Source organism: Gorilla gorilla, chromosome 23 (assembly GCF_029281585.2).
Source record: "Gorilla gorilla gorilla isolate KB3781 chromosome 23, NHGRI_mGorGor1-v2.1_pri, whole genome shotgun sequence".
Lineage (NCBI taxonomy): Eukaryota > Metazoa > Chordata > Mammalia > Primates > Hominidae > Gorilla > Gorilla gorilla.
The window spans coordinates 24,502,907-24,521,491 of record NC_086018.1 but is presented as its reverse complement, the minus strand read 5'-3'; the positions used below and the strand labels follow the sequence as shown (position 1 = coordinate 24,521,491).

At 45.3% G+C, this 18,585-nt stretch overlaps 2 protein-coding genes across 10 annotated transcripts in view; one reads left to right on the top strand and one right to left on the bottom strand.

The window, feature by feature from the left end:
• TFIP11 (tuftelin interacting protein 11) overlaps positions 1–10,571 on the top strand; it is a 20,643-nt gene extending 10,072 nt beyond the window's left edge. For all 8 annotated transcript variants that reach the window (XM_004063210.4, XM_019018354.3, XM_055374834.1 and 5 more), the window contains 8 exons: positions 439–591; positions 2,874–3,401; positions 3,530–3,636; positions 5,602–5,770; positions 6,174–6,417; positions 7,580–7,722; positions 8,215–8,380; positions 10,130–10,571. In XM_004063210.4, coding sequence (XP_004063258.1) covers positions 439–591; positions 2,874–3,401; positions 3,530–3,636; positions 5,602–5,770; positions 6,174–6,417; positions 7,580–7,722; positions 8,215–8,380; positions 10,130–10,485 — 1,866 coding nt within the window. In that variant the 3' untranslated portion in view covers positions 10,486–10,571. The remainder of the gene's footprint in view (positions 1–438; positions 592–2,873; positions 3,402–3,529; positions 3,637–5,601; positions 5,771–6,173; positions 6,418–7,579; positions 7,723–8,214; positions 8,381–10,129) is intronic.
• Positions 7,851–18,585, bottom strand: SRRD (SRR1 domain containing). 2 transcript variants are annotated; one of them, XM_063704936.1, is made up of 7 exons: positions 18,385–18,585; positions 16,423–16,463; positions 14,187–14,446; positions 13,987–14,085; positions 12,277–12,431; positions 11,424–11,469; positions 7,851–11,131 (listed from the first exon to the last, which is right to left on the bottom strand). In XM_063704936.1, exons 1-7 carry the CDS (start codon positions 18,549–18,551, stop codon positions 11,111–11,113), a joined length of 789 nt encoding a protein of 262 aa, XP_063561006.1. In that variant the 5' UTR covers positions 18,552–18,585; the 3' UTR covers positions 7,851–11,110. The 2 variants fall into 2 exon arrangements, with proteins under 2 accessions (XP_063561006.1, XP_004063259.1); XM_004063211.4 differs by having other exon boundaries at positions 7,851–11,035; positions 18,385–18,582.

Below are 18,585 nucleotides of genomic sequence, written 5' to 3'. Positions count from 1 at the left end.
TAAGAGATACCTTTGCTTTGAGAGTTAGGGCCTGCTTATTTATCTTCATTTTAAAGTTAGAAACAAGGTTTTGTGTACTTAAAAAATCCTTTACATTGCATTTCTAAGTTTTACATGAGGTACATTTAAAAGTAGTGTAGTGCCTGCCCATAGTAGATGCTCAATAAATGTTGTTTCCTTTATCTTTATTTTTGTTTCTCTCTCCCATCTGGTGCACCTGCCTTCTGAACCTCATTATTTGTAAGAGGGCGAATGGGGTCAAGGAGTATCATTAGATAGTTTTGGTGTCTTGCAGGTGCATCCTTTCCTTCCTTCATATAGAGCTTGTAAATAAATCTAAGACAGTGAATGGTGACATCTGCTAATGGTCTCAGCTACCTCACCTGTGGTAAAAAGTGGTTGTTCCTTGCTGCATCTGACTGTATTCTTCTGGTTCAGGAGTTTCAGAAGGAGCTGAGCCAGTGGAGGAAAGACCCAAGTGGAAGCAAGAAGAAGCCCAAATACTCTTACAAGACCGTGGAAGAGTTGAAGGCCAAGGGCAGGATTAGCAAGAAGCTCACTGCTCCCCAGAAGGAACTTTCTCAAGTCAAGGTACAGGGGCCCTTGGACACCTGGTACAGGATCCACACCCCAGAAATAATCACTGAACATGTTCGAGGGTTTTTTGGATCTTTTAGCTAGGCTTTTTCTTTTCTTTTTTTTTTTTTTGGTACCTTGCTTTTCTCACTTATTTATAGGAGTGTAATGAATAGGAACATGCTCACATAGTATTAATATTATGTTCCTATTCATTACACTCCCATATTTAGTAATAGTTACCAAGTTCCTTCTCTGCTAGGCACTCTTCACGGCACTACGCTGGTAAACCAAATGATGTTCCTGTGTTTCTGGAGCTTACATCGGTGAATTTAATAACATTCTTGTTATTAAAAACTCAGTGCAAAGTGTTTATAATGAGCACGTAATTCCAGAGAGTGGCTGTGCTGTATTATTTGATCCTACCTCCGTTGTTAGACATTTAGCTTTTATCTGGTTTAGTTTGGGTTTTTGGCTGGTTAGTTTGCATATAAAACTTTGTCTTTGTTTCAGACATTTTTTAAGGATAGACATGTACATGTGCAATCACCATGTTGAATACAAAAGTACTTAAGGCATTTAAATACTCAGAAGGTTGTATTAACTCTCTCTGACCAGGAGGGCAAGAGAGAGTCCCCAGGGCTCCTTAGCCAGCATTGAGTATTTTCTTTTTTTAAGATAGATTAAATTTTCAGCCACTGTTACGTGCATGTAGTGTATTAAGTTTTCCAGTACTTGGCTGGGCATGGTGGCTCATGCCTGTAATCCCAGCACTTTGGGAGGCCTAGGCGGGCAGATCACGAGGTCAGGAGATCGAGACCGTCCTGTAACATGGTGAAACGCCGTCTCTACTAAAAATACAAAAAATTAGCCGGATGTGGTGGTGGGCGCCTGTAGTCCCAGCTACTCGGGAGGCTGAGGCAGGAGAATGGCATTTACTCAGGAGGCGGAGCTTGCAGTGAGCGGAAATTGTGCCACTGCACTCCAGCCTGGGGGACAGAGCGAGACTCCGTCTCAAAAAAAAAAAAAAAAAAAAGTTTTCCATTACTTTTCCAAGTAGTCAAAGAACAGTGGTGACAGTTGCCTGTTGTTATTTGCTGTAGGATATGTAGTGTGTCATAGACCTCAAAGAAAGCCTTTAGTGGGGTTCTCAAACGTGCTGTTATCTGGACGACCTGATAAGAAATACGGGTGTCTAGGTGCCTCCCAGGAATTTTGAGTCTAGACTGAACCTCAGGACTCTTTTTTTTTTTCCTCCGGTGATTCTAAAGCTGGTGGTTCATGGATCACACTCTTACTTAAAAAGTGGTGATGAATCATTCTGTTTCAGAAGTGCAGTCCGTATTCACATTTCCTGTTTTCCTAAAATATTGGAATTAGCTCATTGTCTAGGTTGCCTTTGTTCAGTTAGCCTTTTGTGTATTTTATTTTGTTTTAAAATTAAAAGGCCGGGCACAGTGGCTCACGCCTGTAATCCCAGCATTTTGGGAGGCCGAGGCAGGCGGATCACAAGGTCAGGAGATTGAGACCTTCCTGGCTAACACAGTGAAACCCCATCCCTACTAAAAATACAAAAAATTAGCCAGGTGTAGTGACGGGCGCCTGTAGTCCCAGCTACTCAGGAGGCTGAGGCAGGAGAATGGCGTAAACCCAGGAGGCGGAGCTTGCAGTGAGCTGAGATCGTGCCACTGTATTCCAGCCTGGGCAACAGAGCGAGACTCCATCTCAAAAAAATAAATTACTTAATTAAATTAAATTAAATTAAAAAAGCTTTGTTATTACAATAGCAGTGTGTAGTACATTTTAGAAAATTAGGAAATAGGCAAAAATGTAGAAAATATTTTCCATCCTTCCAAGATTACCAAATGTTAACATCTTGTTATACATCCTAGATCTTTTTCTATGCTTATGTGCATTTTTTTAAATCAAAATATGATATTCTGGTTGTATGTTACCTTCTTTGATCAGTACGGCTTCTACCTTTCCATTAAAATAAATTTTCACATCTACTAATACTCAGTCCCTATTTAAATTTCATGTTTCTCTAAAAAGTCTTCTCCATCTGGCTTGTTCACAGTGATCCAACCTAGAACTGCTTGCTGCATCTGATTTTGTCCCTGGAGTCTCCTTTAGGCTAGGACAGTATGGTTCCCACTTTACAACACTGCCCTTCTCCAGCTCTGTTGAATAATGTGGTTTCTACACACTTCCCCTGTCATGGGGCCTTCCCCTGGGCTTAGCTGTGTGTTTAACAGGGCTGCAGCGGTGTTAACCTTCATCCCTCTACGTTTTCCAAGGTCATAGACATGACAGGCCGGGAGCAGAAGGTCTACTACAGCTACAGTCAGATCAGCCACAAGCACAACGTTCCCGATGATGGGCTGCCGCTGCAGTCCCAACAGCTGCCACAGTCTGGCAAAGAGGCCAAGGCCCCCGGCTTTGCGCTGCCTGAGCTGGAGCACAACCTGCAGCTGCTCATCGACCTCACGGAGCAGGAGATCATCCAGAATGACCGGCAGCTACAGTATGAGCGGGACATGGTGGTCAACCTCTTCCACGAGCTGGAGAAGATGACCGAGGTCCTGGACCACGAGGAGCGGGTCATCTCCAACCTCAGCAAGGTCCTGGAGATGGTGGAGGAGTGCGAGCGGCGGATGCAGCCCGACTGCAGCAACCCCCTCACCCTGGACGAGTGTGCCCGCATCTTTGAAACCCTGCAGGACAAGTACTATGAGGAGTACAGGATGTCCGACCGTGTGGACCTCGCTGTGGCCATCGTCTATCCACTCATGAAGGAGTACTTCAAGGAGTGGGATCCCCTCAAAGTGAGTTGTTGGGAAAATCAACCTATCCCTGCCTCTCGGTTGGGCTTACCCTTGCTTGATGAGTTGGTTCAATGGGCAGGGAGGGCTGGAGAGCCCACTGCCCCTCAGCTGCTCGCCTTTCTCCTCAGGACTGCACTTATGGCACCGAGATCATCTCCAAGTGGAAAAGCCTCCTAGAGAATGACCAGCTCTTGTCCCATGGCGGACAGGACCTCTCGGCAGATGCCTTTCACAGGTACACCACAAAGCAGGGCTCTGTACCCCAGCTCCTTTCTCCTGGGGGGTTGGGAAGGATTGCTGAAGGTGGGGGAAGGCAGCAGTGCTGGCCTTGATTAATTCTCTGCTCATGCTGACAGTGCTTTAGGAATTTAAATTCATTTGGCTATGAATTCTTTTTTTTTTTTGAAATGTTTTATTTCCATAGGGTTTTGGGGAACAGGTAGTATTTGGTTACATGAGTAAGTTCTTTAGTGGTGATTTGTGAGATTTTGGTGTACCCATCTCCTGAGAAGTATACATTGAACCCAATTTATAGTCCTTTTTTTTTTTTTTTTTGAGACGGAGTCTCACTTTGTCACCAGGCTGGAGTGCAGTGGTGTGATCGCAGCTCACTGCAACCTCCAACTGCCTGGTTCAAGCGATTCTCCTGCCTCAGCCTCCCAAGTAGCTGGGATCACAGGCACGCACCACCACGCCCAGCTAATTTTTGTATTTTTAGTAGAGACAGGGTTTCACCATGTTGGCCAGGATGATCTCGATCTCCTGACCTCGTGATCCACCCGCCTCGGCCTCCAAAAAAGTGCTGGGATTCCAGGCGTGAGCCACCGTGCCTGGTTCAATTTGTAGTCTTTTATCCCTCACCCCCTTCCCACCCTTTCCCCGAGTCCCCAAAGTCCACTGTGTCATTCTTATGCCTTTGCATCCTCATAGCTTAGCTTCCACTTATAAGTGAGAACATAAGATGTTTGGTTTTCCATTCTTGAGTTACTTCACTTAGAATAATAGTCTCCAATTCCAACCAACTTGCTGCGAATGCCATTATTTCATTCCTTTTTATGGCTGAGTCATATTCCATTATATTTATACCAGTTTCTTTATCCACTCGTTGATTGGTGGGCATTTGGGTTGGTTCCACATTTTTGCAACTGCGAATTGTGCTGCTGTAAATTTGTGTGAGCAAGTATCTTTTTCGTATATGACTTTTTTTTTTTTTTTTTGAGATGAAGTCTTGCTTTGTCGCCAGGCTGGAGTGCAGTGGCACGATCTTGGCTCACTGCAACCTCTGCCTCCCGGGTTCAAGCGATTCTCCTGCCTCAGCCTCTCAAGTAGTTGGGACTACAGGCGCTCGCCACCATGCCCAGCTAATTTTTGTATTTTTAGTAGAGACAGGGTTTCACCATGTTGGCCAGGATGGCCTCGATCTCTTGACTTCGTGATCCGCCTGCCTTGGCCTCCCAAAGTGCTGGAATTACAGGCGTGAGCCTCCGTGCCCAGCCATGACTTCTTTTCCTCTGGGTAGATACCCAGTAGTGGGATTGCTGGATCAAATGGTAGTTGTACTTTTAGTTCTCTAAGGAATCTCCACACTGTTTTCCATAGTGGTTGTACAATTACATTTGGCCATGAATTCAGCTGACACTTGTCAAATGTCTGTTGCGTATCATGCTTGTGCTAGGTGCTGGGCTTACCCTAGGAGTACAGCAGACAGCCTCTGTCTACAGTACAGCAAAAAAAGCAGATGGGAAATAAGGTAGTGAACAAATAAAGGCAGGATGCACACCAGGTACAGTGATAGAGAACTGCAGGAGCGACCTACTTGGAATGGGGGTTGGCACAGAGGTCTTAGGGGAGGTGACGTTGAAATTGTGATAAGAGGGTGAGAGGCATCAGCTCATGAATAGAAGCCTATAGGTGGGAAAGCACTTGATACCCGGGAAGAGGCCCTTGTGACCCTAAAGCAGCTCTGCCAGGTGGATGGGCACTACCTAGGAGACCGAGGCCGCAGATGGAGAGGAGAGTCAAGAGAACAAGGAAGAGGCAGGCTCAGTCTGGCCAGTATGGTGACTGGCCTGATGGTTTCCTCTGATTGGATTTCCATGCTGTTGCATTTTTATTCCTGATTCTAGAGAGGCGGGTGGTGGTGGTGTACTGAAACCAATCAGTGTAATTAACCAGCCTGTCCTCTGCCTTTCTCCCATAGGCTGATATGGGAAGTCTGGATGCCTTTTGTTAGAAATATTGTCACCCAGTGGCAGCCAAGGAACTGTGACCCGATGGTGGACTTTTTGGATAGTTGGGTGCACATTATTCCTGTGTGGATCTTAGATAACATACTGGACCAACTAATCTTCCCCAAGCTGCAAAAGGAGGTGCGATGAGAGTCATGGGAAACAGTCGTCATCACTAATCACAGGGACTTGTTCAGTCTGTGTCTTCATTATCTCAGTGCTGTTAAAACGCCTGGAATTAACAGAATTTGTCAACACAACTATTGACCTATAGTGTTAATTCCAGCCTTTTTCTCAGCACTTTTTCCCCCAAGCCACCCTCAGGAGGGAATTCATTTTCTTGATTTCGTCACTAAAATTAGAATTGTGCTGTTTCTGAGATGTAATCAAATGAATGGGCATATTTGTTTGGCAATGTACAAAGGACTGTGGGCCTCAGAGAGCACAGGGCCTCCTCCAGGGGGCAGCTCTTGCCTTTAGCCACACGGGTGTTATGTGACTGCCCCACAGGTGACATGAACTGTTTCTCCTCCCCACTTCGCAGGTGGAAAACTGGAACCCGCTCACAGACACTGTTCCCATCCACTCTTGGATCCACCCATGGCTGCCCCTTATGCAGGCACGGCTGGAGCCACTCTATTCCCCCATCCGTAGTAAGCTGTCCAGCGCCCTGCAGAAGTGGCACCCCAGCGACTCCTCTGCCAAGCTCATCCTCCAGCCCTGGAAGGATGTCTTCACTCCTGGCTCCTGGGAAGCATTCATGGTCAAAAACATAGTGCCCAAGCTGGGTAAGGATAAGGGGAAATGCATTCCAAGCCCAGCAGTTTTGGTGCCCTGGTTTCTGTGGTTAGCAGTGATGATTTAAAGCATCGCCTTTATGTTCATGAAAGTGCTTAGTACACAATATTCCTTGCTGTGAAAAAGGTACCATTTTGTTCAGAGGCTGAACATAAATGTAACTTGGGTCCTTTCCGCTGCTAATTTACAACAGTCACTAATAGTCGACAGTGACAATATCGGACTCTGTGCCTTGTGGTTTTCCCGATTGGTTTTGGCTTCTGGTAATAGGACAGCCATTGGAATTCTAAAATTTTTGTGGTATTTTACTCTAAATTATTAGGGAGTTGTTTCCAGGTTAGCAAAAAAAATATATATATATACACACACGCATATATGTATATATATACACACACGCATATATATGTGTATATATACACATATATGTATATATGTGTATATATACACACATATGTATATATACACACATGTATATATACACACATATGTATATATACACACATATGTATATATATACACATGTATATATACACACACACGTATATATATATGTGTATATATATACACATATATATTTTAAGAATTGCTATGTCGGGAGCTTAAATTTGACCTTTAAAAGCAGATTACAGCCTGAGCAACATGGTGAAACCCCATCTCTACCAAAAATACAAACCAGCCAGGTGTGGTGGCGGGTCCCTGTGGTCCCAGCTACTAGGGAGGCTGAGGCGGGAGGATGGCTTGAACCTCGGAGGCAGAGGTTGCAGTGAGCCAAGATCTGCCATTGCACTCCAGCCTGGGCAACAGTGAGACCCTGTCTCAAAAAAAAAAAAAAGCCAGGAGTTGTGACTTATGCCTGTAATCCCAGCACTTTGGGAGGCTGAGGTGGGCAGATCACCTGAGACCAGGAGTTTGAGACTAGCCTGGGCAACATGCCAAAACCGTGTCTCTAATAAAAACACAAAAATTAGTTGGCCACGGTGGTGCACACCTGTACTCCCAGCTACTCGGGAGGCTGAGGCACAAGAGTCACTTGACCCGGGAGGCGGAGGTTGCTGTGAGCTGAGATGAAAACGGACATTGTCTGTGCTCTTTGTGCTTCTTTGGCTTTGCCAGTACTAAAGCTGTGCCTTACAGACCGGGTTTCTCTTCCAGGGATGTGTCTTGGTGAGCTAGTCATTAACCCCCACCAGCAGCACATGGATGCATTCTATTGGGTGATTGACTGGGAAGGGATGATCTCTGTCTCTAGCCTGGTGGGACTTCTTGAAAAGCACTTCTTCCCCAAGTGGCTTCAGGTACACTTTGTTTTGCTTGGATTTCTGGGGGAGGGAACTGGGTGGGGATTAAGTTAATTTTCTGCCAAGGCCTGACTGTAGGTACAATTCCATAATGAAAATAAATTACATGGTAGGGTAGGAATGAGTTAGGTCATCTTCATAGTGGGCACCATTTATTGGACATTTGCCATGTATCAGAAGCTGTTCCAAGCACTTTATTTGCTTTATCTCAGCTCCTCTCAGCAATCCTATGGGGTAGGGGATATGGTATCCCTGTTGTGTAGACATGGAAGCTGAGGCTCAGGGAATTTACATGCAAGGGCACTTTAGCTACCAGGCTGACTCCAAAATCCATATTCATAAGTGCTAGACTGTTTAGCTACTATAAATCCCTGTAAAGTAGTGTCACTAGCCTGCAGGACCAGGATCAAAACAAAACAAATGGCCCCTTCAGAAATCTTGCCTTCGTTTGTTGCCACGATGGATGCAAGTAATTTTTCTTTTTGGCAGGTGCTGTGCTCTTGGCTCAGTAACAGCCCAAATTATGAGGAGATCACCAAGTGGTACCTGGGTTGGAAGTCGATGTTCTCAGACCAAGTGCTGGCACATCCATCTGTCAAGGACAAATTTAATGAGGCACTTGATATCATGAACCGGGCGGTGTCCTCCAACGTTGGTAAGTGAGGATTCCCATTTTGGATGTCCTGGCCCCGAGTTTCAGATTTTACACATGTAAATGACACAGAATCAGAGTTTGCTGGTTCCTGTAGGCAGCCTAAACCTTAGGTCACACTTTTGCACATAGCAACAGACTTTCACCCTGCTGATTGGGGTACATGGTCAGCTGGCACCCACTGCGCAGGTCTACCATGACTGAGAGGGGCATCTTCCCTGAGTGGAGACTGACTTAAGCTGGATTCAGATGATGTCAGTCTAACCCCAGGCCCTGCCCTCTTTACCACTGTGCTGTGTGGCCTTTTAAGGCTCATTCAGGCCTGAGCATGCTGCTTAGGTGACGCATCTTACAGTGTGGAGTTCCGCACACGTTCTGACACTTGGTGATTGCTCAGCCTTAATCAGCCCCATTTTACCTGTTAAACGGTAAGATCTACTTCATAGGCTAAAAGGGAGAGTTCATGCTTGTGTGTAGCCTTCAATAGGTGGTGTCTGTGTTCGTGTACTATATCTATTCCCAAGTTCTAGGTAAGTCATTCTGCCTAGATCATAAGTAAGTGAGAGTATGTTTATGTTTCTACATTTGGGAGCCTATTTCAACCAGTCCTGTGCTCCAGTGTTGCTCATTAGCTGATTCACAGCATTGAAATGGGATCATCTAGTCTGTGTTTTACAGATAAGCCCAGCGAGGCTAAGAGCCTGTTTAAGGTCACATAGTTAAAGGGTGGCAGTTAGAACTGGAATGTCTATTTCCTGAGTCTTTAATTCTTGTTATTTAATAGCCTAGGCCAGGCGCGGTGGCTCACGCCTGTAGTCCTAGCACTTTGGGAGGCCGAGGCGGGTAGATCACGAGGTCAGGAGTTCGAGACCAGCCTGACCAACATGGTGAAACCCCATCTCTACTAAAAATGCAAAAATTAGCCGGGCGCGGTGGCACATGCCTGTAATGCCAGCTACTTAGGAGGCTGAGGCAGAAGAATCGCTTAAACCTGGGAGGCAGAGGTTGTAGTGAGCCGAGATTGCAAGCACTGCACTCCAGCCTAGGTGACAAGAGCGAGACTCGGTCTCAAAAAAAAAAAAAAGAAAAGAAAAAATAGCCTATTCTGTGAAAACAGAGATTAAGTAATAAGGCAAATATACTTCTCTGCTTCTGTAATTATCAAGTTTTTTCTAAAAACTCTTCCTTAGCTACCCTTGGCCTCATGTTTCCAAAACTGTTCCCTGAATATACCCCTCAATTAGCACTTAGCATTTATGGTCTTGGTATTATCCTTTAAACACTCATTTCAGCTCCCTAAATATATGTGAACTTCTTTCAGGATGGGGGGCCTGTGTGGGTAGGTTAAAAATAAAGCCAGTGTGGGCCCTATGTTTTCAAGGTACTAAAAGCTGCCTCTTTGGTGGTGTGAAGTGGAAACTCTACAGAGCAAGGTGGGAACAGAAGAGTGGCTGAGGACTCTCTGTTAATGTTTCCATCTCTGAAGGAAGAAATCCCTTGCAGATACTTCATTTTAAAATGTTGAATATTAATAATCTGGTTACTAGATACTAGCCAGGAACCTTCTGAACAGTTTTTATGTGATACTGGCCAGTCGTCTAAACTTCCTCCAAAGTTGTATCTTTGAGGCAGAGCTGCCCTTCAGTGAGTCACAAGCACTCTGGCACACCCAAGACCTGGGCCAAGTCACAGTGTCAACTTCCATACACCTGGAAACACCTCTTCTCACCGCCCTGTCCTCCTGTATCTTAGGTGCCTACATGCAGCCAGGAGCACGGGAGAACATTGCCTATCTCACCCACACAGAGCGGAGGAAGGACTTCCAGTACGAGGCCATGCAGGAGAGGCGGGAGGCTGAGAACATGGCTCAGAGGGGCATTGGCGTGGCCGCCAGCTCTGTGCCCATGAACTTTAAGGACCTCATTGAGACCAAGGCTGAGGAGCACAACATTGTCTTCATGCCCGTCATTGGGAAGCGACACGAAGGGAAGCAGCTCTACACCTTTGGCCGCATTGTGATCTACATCGACCGGGGAGTGGTCTTTGTCCAGGGCGAGAAGACGTGGGTGCCCACCTCACTGCAGAGCCTGATCGACATGGCCAAGTGAACTGTGGCAGGTCCAGAACTAGTCAGAGACTTGCCCCTGAGAGGGAGGTACTGTAAATAAACAGTATTTTTAGATCACCTTCAAAAGGGTAACTTCTTTACTCAGGAGCTACTCCACATCAGGCCAGGTCATGAGGGAAGGATGTAAAACGGGCCAATGCCATGTAGTGCAGGAATCTTTATACCAAGTCCTCATGTGGGGTATCATCCTCAAAACAGGACAGCCAAGTTGATGTTCTTTCCTGGCAAAGGAGTTCTCTGTAGTTCCTCCATGGCAGCCTTCCCCTTAGTCTCTGGTGGCAGCTTCTACCTCAGCCTACACTGAGTACCTCACAGTGAGTTCAGTCAGTAGCAGAAGGATCTTCTCTCTTGTTCCTGATGATTTCAAGGTCCTCACAGTCCTGATAATCTGGTTCTTCCCAAAACTCCCAAATATCTATGGAGAGCTGTTCTAGCTTTTGCACAGGGAACCAGTGGACAGAGGTATCATTAAATATGTCCATGTATTGTGAAGTCTGAGGAAACTCAAGCTCCTCCAGTCCTTTTAAAATCTGAGCAGAAAAATTCAAGTATAAAAACTTCAGATAGTCACAGTAATCCTTACTCTTCTGGGATAAATTTCCATTTTACTTGTCATCCCCACTTTCCTTTTTAAAAAAATAACAAATAGGGTATTTTGATTTAAATGCTTTTGCACAATGCATTGGGCGCCCCAAGGACAGTGGATATCATGGACTGTGATACTGAGAATAAAGGAAATAAGGAAAAAACTAAGAGATGCATTAAAGAGTCATAGCTTTCTGGAACACAGACCCATGGACAGAGCTGACAGTACACTAGCACCACTTAGCCCGTGAGTTTCCTCCTACGCCTGTAAAGATAGAATTCTTCACAGTTTCACACCCTTTTCCATCCCAGCCCCTTTATTCAGATAGATACCTTTGCAATGTAGGGATAATTTTTCTGCAGAATCCTTGCCAACAACCTAGAAATTAAAAACAAACAAACAAAAAAACATGATTAGGAGGTATGAGGATAGTTTCATTCAACTTAAGACACACAGAAGGGCAAGATGATTGATGCATAGTAAGAATTCAGGAAAAAACTCAAGATGTGGAGTAAACCAGTTAAATAGTTGAAAATGTGGGCCAGGCGCAGGTAATCCCAGCACTTCGGGAGACTGAGGCGGGCGGATCATTTGAGGTCAGGAGTTCAAGACCAGCATGGCCAACATGGTAAAACCCCATCTCTACTAAAAATACAAAAATCAGCCGGGCGTCCTGGTGTGCATCTGTAATCCCAGCTACTCATTAGGCTGAGGTAGGAGTATCGCTTGAACCCGGGAGACAGAGGTTGCAGTGAGCTGAGATCATACCACTGCACTCCAGCTGGGGGGACAGAGTGAGACTCCATTTCAAAAAAAAAAAAAAAGCAAATATTCCAGTAATTGTGCCCATTTCATCAAGAGAAATGACTGAGCAGACTCCTAAGCATGTGAAACAGAATGAGGACGTGGAGCTGTAGGCAGAGGAATCAAATAGCTTTTCCCTGTTTTCAAAACCATTTCTGTGTATCATAATGGAAGGGAGGAACTCGTGGCAAAAAGACTCCTTAACTTGCTTCATAGTTCGAATCAGGGTTTGACATCTGTCTTTAAGCGTTCATCCAGTTCCCTATGGAAAAGCATTTCCCCAGTATGGAATCGTCAAGGAAACGTTTTCTGCATGTGGGTCAATCTGAGGTATGGGCTTCACCTCAGGGCCTGACAGAATCTCAGCATTCTCAGACTTACCTCTCCTCAAGTCCTTTGAAACTGTTCCCAATGATGACCATCTTAGAAAGGGCATCTACTGACCAGTTACTCCATAAAAGATTGTTGTACAAGGCCGTCCCACAATGGAGCATGTAAAAGATGGTAGGCTCCCCGCGAATACTCCGTTTCCCTTCCTGGGGATACGATATTCACAGGTGTAAACATGCCCACAACCTATTCTTTACAGCAAGGTGAGGGAGAGGTAAGGATGGGGATAATCATGAGACAAACTAAAGGATCAAAAGGAAAAAAGCTCATTTTGTGGAACAGTTACACTCGTATATGAAATCTATAGTTACAGGACTAAAGAGTCAGGAAATCATGATGTCCCGAAAGAACTCATGTTTACTTAACAAATGTACACATTGTGTTCTCATGAACACAAAGCCCTGCACTGACGGAGGGGCTTCCTGGGTCTATGACGGCAAGAACACGAGGGATAGTGATGTTACTTACCCCATGTATTTCCCTTATGTTCAGTAATCCACACTTCCTGTGTCACTTCCTGCAGATCTGCATAACTAAGTCCTCTTCCAATGTCCCTGAGGCACAATCACCCCTCCTGAGAACCACTGCTCTCCGGCCAAACTCCAGCAGGGAACATAAGGCCCTTTGTCTGACCCTTGCCCACCTCTGGCCTGCCTCTCCTCTCCTTGCAGCTTCCCTTGTGTTAATAACAAACTGGCAGTGGTTTCCTGAACAGCCAGCACTGCACAGCTACCTGCAATCCTGGTTCTGTCCCACTAGCAAACTCCTGGTAGACCTTCAAAGCCCAGCTCAGACCCAGGAATCCTTCCTCCATCCCTCCAAACACCTCTTGTAGTACAAGGTTCTGCCTCAGTATTTCATTCCTCATTCACTTGTTGACCATGGGCTCCCTGAACACAGGGACTGGCTCCCATTTTTCTTGGTCTCCCCAAAGCTTCCTGCCTAGCACAGAGCAGGCACCCAGAAAGATGATCTGAACTGAGTGACAGTGTTTTAGGACCTTGCCAATATCAGGGAATGACTCTTCTCTCAACTGAGCCAAATTTTCATACATAATAAGCAATAAGATGGCAGTTTCAGCACACACACAGGAATCAAAAGATTCTAATCCCCAAGACAATACAAAACCGAAATCGGAGGGATTTGCTCATACTGGCTTTGGCCCTGTGCTTTAGGGATGCATTTCTTTATTCCACAGGTCTCAGAAATGTCAAATCCCAGCTATTTTGGGGGGTGCAAACATGGGCAGAGAATTAATCCACAACTCACAGCCAGGTGCTAGGGGTTTGACTGGGTTATAGCATCAAAGAGGAATGCTGCATCCCCTTTTATTACCTCCCTGGGACAGGGTAAAATCCAACCACAAAGACCTCACTTGAGGCACCCAGACTTTTATGTTTCAGTAGAAACAGCAAATACCAAGTTAGCATAATTTCCAGACAAATAATTCTCAAAAAAGTGGTGCAGACCTAACATGTTCTGGTTCATGCTATCTGTGTAATTTTTTTCTGTTGGGCACAACACAAGCCAAAATGTAGGTAACTGACTGGCTGGTTACATCGTTCAGGCACTACAAAAGTGAGCAGGCGGTAAGAGAGGAATGGCTGCCACTGCAAAGAATGCTGGTGTCCACAGGCAGGGCCTGTGGTGAGTCTGGTCAGGATTTTTACAGTTCTGTCTGCTCCCCTTTAAACCACTTACCTCGTTCTCACTGAGAACAGTCACACCAAGGGTGTTAAGGACTTCAATTTCAAGTTGGCTAAACAGAGGGTCATATACCCAACAGTGACTTCTGGGAATCTAGAAGGGAAGAATGAGTTGTTTACTTCAACCCAAACATCTGTGTGCACCCATGTATAGGACCAGAGGAGGAGGAGATGAAAATGAATCCAAAAATGTACCTGGCACTTTTCCAACAAAAGCAGCAAAAACGTTAGCTGGTTTCTAGCTATGATGCAGGTGGCAAAGTTCCCAATGCCGTAACACACACACTTCAAATGGCAGGTTCCTGTGACCAAGGTCTCTCTTGGGATAGAATCAGTGGCCACATCTGACTCCTCTGGCAATGAGTCAAGATGCAGGTTTCCAAAGATGTCCGAAAGAGTCCCCACAGGGGCCTTCAGTTGTTCCAGATGTTTTGTGAGACATCTATTGATGGTTTCTGAAAGAGCAGGCCCCCAAATGCAGTTAGAGGGCATGTTCTGACCCTGTGAACCAAATCATCCACAAAAGAAGTTCACATATTTAGGGAGAAAGAGAGTTCACATATTTGGGGAGAAAGAGATCAGGGCAGTAAAAGGTTTCAATTCTTCAGAGAGAGAGAAGCTGCCAGCCTCATTCCCAAACATGCCTGGACATACAGTCACATTCACCACCAATTGACAAACTGTCCCGGCCCCTGGACTCCCAAAACCGAAGAGCATGTTGCAAGCAGAAATTGGGTTTCACTCAAGGGCAGTTTCCATCTAAAACTCTAATGTGAACTCATTCTAATTTAACAAGACCCTCCTAGTAAATGTAGACTATGCTCTGAAAAGTGTACTTTTAAAGTTGTAACAAACCAGGTGCTCACGCCTGTAATCCTAGCACTTTGGGAGGCCTAGGTGGGTGGATCGCCTGAGGTCAGGAATTCAAGACCAGCCTGGCCAACATGGCAAAACCCCGTCTCTACTAAAAATACAAAAAATTAGTCGGGCGTACTGGCACACAGCTGTAGTCCCAGCTACTTGGGAGGCTGAAGCAGAAGAATCACTTGAACCAGGGAGGTGGAGGCTGCAGTGAGCCAAGATCACACCGCTGCATTCCAGCCTGGGCAACAGAGCAAGACTCCATCTCAAAAAAATAAAATAAAGTTATACTCTGTTTAAGTCTTCTCATGTAGAGGTAGGTTCTCTTGTCTCTCCTTTTATTGTACTGGTACTGAATTTAGCAAAACAAAAAAAGCCATGCATTCCAATAAAATACCAATTTTTCACTTAAGATACCAGCAAAGGGCCAGGCATGGTGGCTCACACCTGTAATCCCAGTACCTTGGGAGACCGAGGCGGGCAGATCACTTGAGGTCAGGAGTTCAAGACCAGTCTGGCCAACATGGTGAAACCCTATCTCTACAAAAATACAAAAATTAGCCAGGGGTAGTGGCACACACCTGTAGTCCCAGCTACTCAGGAGACTGAGGCAGGAGGATTGTTTGAACCCAGGAGGTGGAAATTGCAGTGAGCAGAGATCACACCCCTACACTCCAGCCTGGGTGACACAGTGAGACTCCGTCTCAAAAGAAAAAAAAAAAAAAAGGCAGCAAAGACGTCTTTAAACAAGACCCCAGGCCAGGAAAAACTGGCTCTTCAGGTCAATTTTGATAAAAGAATTGGTGAAAATTTTCTGGATAACTTGACAATAGATATCAAGTTGGCCACCGCCTTTCATTTAATTCTACTTCTGGGAATATATCCTAAGAAGATCATCCTAAGTTTGGTAAAAGCTTTATGCATAAAGTTACTCACTGCAAAATTATGTATAATAGCGTAAAAAGGCTGGTTGTGGTGGCTCATGCCTATAATCCCAGCGCTTTGGGAAGCTGTAGGTGGGAGGATCACTTGAGCTCAAGAGGTACAGGTTGCAGTGAACTATGATTGCACCATTGTACTCCAGCCTAGGTGAAGAGTAAGACACTGTCCTAAAATAATAACTGAAAAACAACGGAAGAAAACTAAATGTCCCACAATAAAAATGATATCTATGGTATGTCCACTCCATGCATAAATATTATGTCGCCACCCACACTGTTTAGGAAGAGATTATCACTGCATGAGGAAAAGGCTACATTGTAATATCATGGAAAAGGAACAGGATAAATATAAATTTCAGCAATAATAATGACAACATTTATTGCCTTGTATACAGCAGGCAAGCATTTAACTAAACAGCTTCAATTCTCAAAACTATAGGATATACACATTATCTCCATTTCACAGATAAAGAAACTGAGGATCAGAATTAAGTGCCAAAAGACATACAGCTGTAAGGGGCGGGCGGCGTTAGAACCCAGCAAGTTATCCCTCTGTGAAGCAGTCCTCAAACGAAGACTGATTCTCTTTTCTGCCCCACAATCCCTACCATTGGCCAAGTGGTACCCACCTAGTGCTGAACTCCAGAAATCAGAGATAAACAGGTCCTTCCTGTTGAGAAAAAAAATGGCACAGTCATGTCCCACCCATCTCGGCTGCCCCAACAGTAACTTTCCTGATCGTGATCTAAATGCTTACAGAATGAGGTGCCCTGCAATGCAGGGCCCACCCTTACCAAGTGATAGGAGGGGGATATATGTTGAATATGTCCAGAGCCAGAGCACACACTGCTGGGGCTCAGAGACTGCAGGAGAGAGGATGCTGGAGGAGGTCCTTGATTCCCAGAGAGAGATCTGGGTCTATTCTCAGTCTACAACAGAGCCTAGCATAGAATTGCAGCTCAATAAATGGTTGTTAAGTGCTCAGAATTAGCCTTTCTGAGCTTTAGTTTCCTCATCTCTAAAATGGGGATAAAAATCATTCCCAACACGGAGGAGTTTAGAGGCATAAAATGGGTTAACATTCTTAGCACAGTGTCTGGCACATAGCAGGTACTCAACAAATGGTATTTGTTATTATAAATAGTTTTAAGGGGAAAGTAAAGAGACAAAACCAAGTGTCTGGGCTTTCTTTATTCAAGTCAACTGGTTTTACAGACCCAGAGCAAAACAAAGTCAACAGTGAATTAAAATGAACTGGATTTAAACTGACAAGCCACAGCCAGAGACAGTGATTATGGGGTTCAGAAAGGAGTACAGAGAATTGAAAGTCGGCCCAGAGGCTGCTGCACCTTTCTCACAGAGGGTAGAGAGTTCTGATGTACACAGGAATGCTTTATGAACTGGTAAATGCGTACATAGATATGCGTGTAAAATGCTGGCTCAATCTCTACTCAGAGCGATGGTGATTGCACCACACTTGGGTGTTGGGAGAAGCAAGGCGCTCCCGGGGAATACTGAAGCAGTTGAGGAGATCGTGACAGTGTCAAGGGATATGAAAAATGCCTTGAGTTTTCCAAACCCCCAGGCACATTCACTCTCACTGGCATCCTCTGAGAGCTTAAAAATAATTGCAGGTGTTTTTTATTCAGGCTGAGCCAAATGGTCAGCAACTTTCTCTTCAGAGGTAAACTCTGGGACATTACTGCCTCTTGACCCTAATTCTAGGGGAGAGGAGCACACAAAATTAATCTAATTTCTCCCCTTGTGACGGCCCTTCGGATGCTGATCTTAAGTGCTAACTAAAGCTGTTATTTATTGAGCCTAAACAAAACTGCGAATAAAGATAATAATACTAAATAACAATAATAAGTAACATTTATTGAGTGTTTCCTCTGTATTAGGCACTCTCTATGTACTTTCTAAGGTACGGAGCAAGGTATGTGAGAATCTGGGCTGGGATAAGCAACAAGCATAATGGAAAGCTGGAAGCACTGGTTTTTGTCACAAAGACCTGGGTTTGAAATCTGGTTCCACACATTTTCTTTGTCTCTTTGAGAATCAGTGAGCTACCAGGGTCCTAGTATGCCTGCAATGTTTAACATAAAGTGTGTAGAATGATTAAGCTAATGTCAGGCACATAGCAGCTGCCTGATGATAGCAGTCACGTGTTCATGTTGCTTCCCTCGTGTCACCACCACCAATAATATCAACATCGGCATAATATTAATAGCAAGCATTGGCACAGTGCTTACCACGTGCCAGAAAATGGTTTCCGTTTACTAATTTATTGAATCCTCAAAACAAACCTACGTATGTACTATTTTCATCCCCATCTCACAGATGAGAAAACTGAGGCACAGAGATTATAAATTGTCCAAGGTCACGCAGCTGTAACCGTAATAAAAGGAAAGACAACCTTTAACTGAGCGCTTACTATAATCCACATCTTTAATGAGCTCGTTACCTACGTTAACTCTTCACAATAACTCCTTAAAGGGTGTGCATTATATCGCCACTCTACAGATGGGGAGACTGTGGCTCAGAATTGCCCATGGGCGCAAAGATTCCGTCAGGGCCCAACCTGCACTCACTCAGCCTCCCATATGCGACGAAGCACGACTCCGCTGTCAGACTCGAACTCCGCCTCGGGGCCCCGGGGCGCCGCCTCCCTCCGCCGCGGCCGTCGAGCCGCGGAGCGCCTCTTCCGCGGAGCCGCCGCCTGCCAGGATTCCAGCGCCGTAGCTGCGGCCGCAGCCATTGCTCTCTGACGTCAGCGGCGTGCGGCGCACTCG